The 2599-nt window shown below is 38.2% G+C and overlaps 1 protein-coding gene across 1 annotated transcript in view; it reads right to left on the reverse strand.

Annotated features, from left to right (window-relative positions):
• Positions 1–1167: 1167 nt before the first annotated feature.
• Positions 1168–2599, reverse strand: part of LOC108517034 (5-hydroxytryptamine receptor 2C-like) — a gene marked incomplete at its 5' end in the record, with an annotated part of 8300 nt that continues 6868 nt past the window's right edge. The window contains 3 exon segments of the mRNA XM_017854816.1: positions 1168–1373; positions 1376–1564; positions 1567–1998. Of these exon segments, the coding sequence (XP_017710305.1) occupies positions 1168–1373; positions 1376–1564; positions 1567–1998 (827 nt within the window).

Here is a 2599-nt window from a genome sequence, read left to right on the forward strand (position 1 = left end):
TCCCTATAATCCCAGCTTCTTGGGAGGCTGAGGCAGGAGAATCGCTTGAACCCAGGAGGCAGAGGTTGCAGTGAGCTGAGATCCCGCCACTGCACTCCAGCCCGGGTGACAGAACAAAATTCCATCTAAAATAAATAAATAAATAAAACAATAAATTTTCAAAACTATAAAATAATGTGCCTGTTTTCTCTCTGATTTGTTTTGGAGATTATAGTTTTCAAAATATNAATATTTTAATAAGGCTCAAAATACTAATTTCACTTTGTGTGAAGCACACAAATTTCCAGGATGCTGAGATCAAAACCCAATTGATGTTGAATCCTGGATTGGAAAATAACTCTGGGATTTCATTTCCCAGTTTAATCATAGAATTAGGAATTTACTAAGGACCAGAATGAAAACACTAATTTCAGTTTGCTTGTTGTAATAGTCAGAATTTGAACATTGTCTTTAAGAAGTGAAAAGCTATTTGGTGTATTATATCTCATCATCCTTCCACTTCTGTAGTCCTGGTTAACCAGCTGCTATGTTAAAATACCACTATGTTTAGGGACAGACATTGCAGTAAATACCAACACAACATTCTGACAATGTCAAATTTTGCCCCTATATGAACAACAAGACTAAGTTCTGCCTCTGACTCACTGACAGATGTATCAGAAAGGAGAACCTATCTTACTGTGTTTTATGTGTAGATGAGCAGAGCAAGAATTTAAAGTGTATATTTACTGTTAACCCGGAACAAATATCCACTGATTTTGTTAATTTAGATGTGGTTGAAATATAACCACTGTCATGTGCCTCATTCTGGTCACCTGCAAATGCCACCTGAGATGAACATGAACATTGCCATATGCACAAAAGAAAGAGAGAAAGGAAGGAAGAAAGGGAAAAAAGGAAGGAAAGAAGGGAGGGAGGGCAAAATAAACATTTTATTCATCAAACAATCAAAATAAGTTAGTCTCCATCTATTATAAACAGTAAATATAGAACCCTAAATCTCACTAATGTAAGCATGATTGTAAAGTACAAGGTTGCAAAGCTATATGTAAAACACCTTTTTTCAGACAGCAATATTTACATTAGTTAAGACCAACAGAAAATTAAAGAAGAAAATTTTCCTACACGTGTAGCTTGTACGGTAGGAAAAGACTGTGCTGTTCTTTCTCACACACTACTAATCCTTTCGCTAACCACACTGGAGGGATTTACTGGTAACTCTAAATTCTCAACTTGCATCTCTATACCGGGCTCATTGTCACTGGCTTTCTTGATCACCGGTTCATTGGTATGCCGATAAATGTTAACATTAAGCTCCCTCCCTGACAAAGCAGTGGCAGCAACTCTTGGAATTTGCCTGACAGGAGGCTTTTCTCTACCTTATAATTGCAGCGCAAATAGTTGGAGAATGCCCTTCGGTAAATTTTGTTGAAGAGAGTATACACCAGAGGATTGATTCCTGAACACACATAGCCAATCCAAACAAACACATTCAGAAGCTTTTCCATGAGCTTTTGGTTACAGGACTTCTCACAAAGAACCGACAGAATATTGGTAATGAAAATGGGCACCACATGATCAGAAACACAAAGAAAACAATCCCAAGGACTTTCGAAGCTTTTCTTTCATTGTTGATAGCCTGCATGGTGCCCCTAGGACGTCTCTCCTTCTTCCTTCTTCGGCGTGCGTTCTGGTCTTGGTTAGGGTTTGCAGCGTTCTCTTCCTCGGCCGTATTCCTCTTGCAGCACTTCAGGAAATCCAGACTTAATCCAGGCGGTTCCTCGGTGTGGCCGTGCAGTAACATCAAAGCTTGTCGGCGAAGAACGTAGATCGTCAGGCAATAGGTAATCACCATAATCGTCAGCGGTATGAAGAAAGCTACGAAGGACCCAATAAGAACGAAATTTGGGTCGTTGAGCACGCACGTCGTGTTGTTCACGAACACCTTGTCTTCGTCCCTCAGTCCAATCACAGGGATAGGAACTGATACACCTAAAGGAAGAAAAAAGGAAGGGCGTTGTTATAGCATACTGAAGGACTGAACAGATGTATTCAATGGCATACATTAATTTGCACTTTACGGAAGGAAATTCAGACCTGATATTTGTTGAAAGCTATTCACGGCATAATCGATAGTCACATGAAACACTAGCAGTATGGCATCAGAAAATGATGGTGTTTTCATGTTAGGAATGCCTTCTCCCTAAATTCTATAGAAGGCATGGAATTACCCTCATTGATATTAACTACGTTAGAGACACGGTTGTGTCAAATTTGTTGGATTTCCAAGAATCGTCCTGGTTCATAGAAGGCACTCAATAAATATTTGTTGGATCAGTGAATAAATTAACATCTGTACTTGATGACATTAATAAAGTCAATCATTCTTTCTTTAGCATATCATCTTCCAAATTCAATAAAATGAGACACATACCACCTGTAATAGTAATAATAGCCTATTAGGGTTGGTTGGGAAGAGTCTAACTACTATGAAATAGTATGAAATACTAACATACTATGAAATACTATGAAATAGTCAATAAGCAGAGACTGAAAGGTATTATCTTTTTAGCAAGGATTTTTGTTTGTTTGTTTGTTT

Source organism: Rhinopithecus bieti, unplaced genomic scaffold (genome assembly GCF_001698545.2).
Source record: "Rhinopithecus bieti isolate Rb0 unplaced genomic scaffold, ASM169854v2 scaffold_40027, whole genome shotgun sequence".
In the NCBI taxonomy this organism is placed as follows: Eukaryota; Metazoa; Chordata; class Mammalia; order Primates; family Cercopithecidae; genus Rhinopithecus; species Rhinopithecus bieti.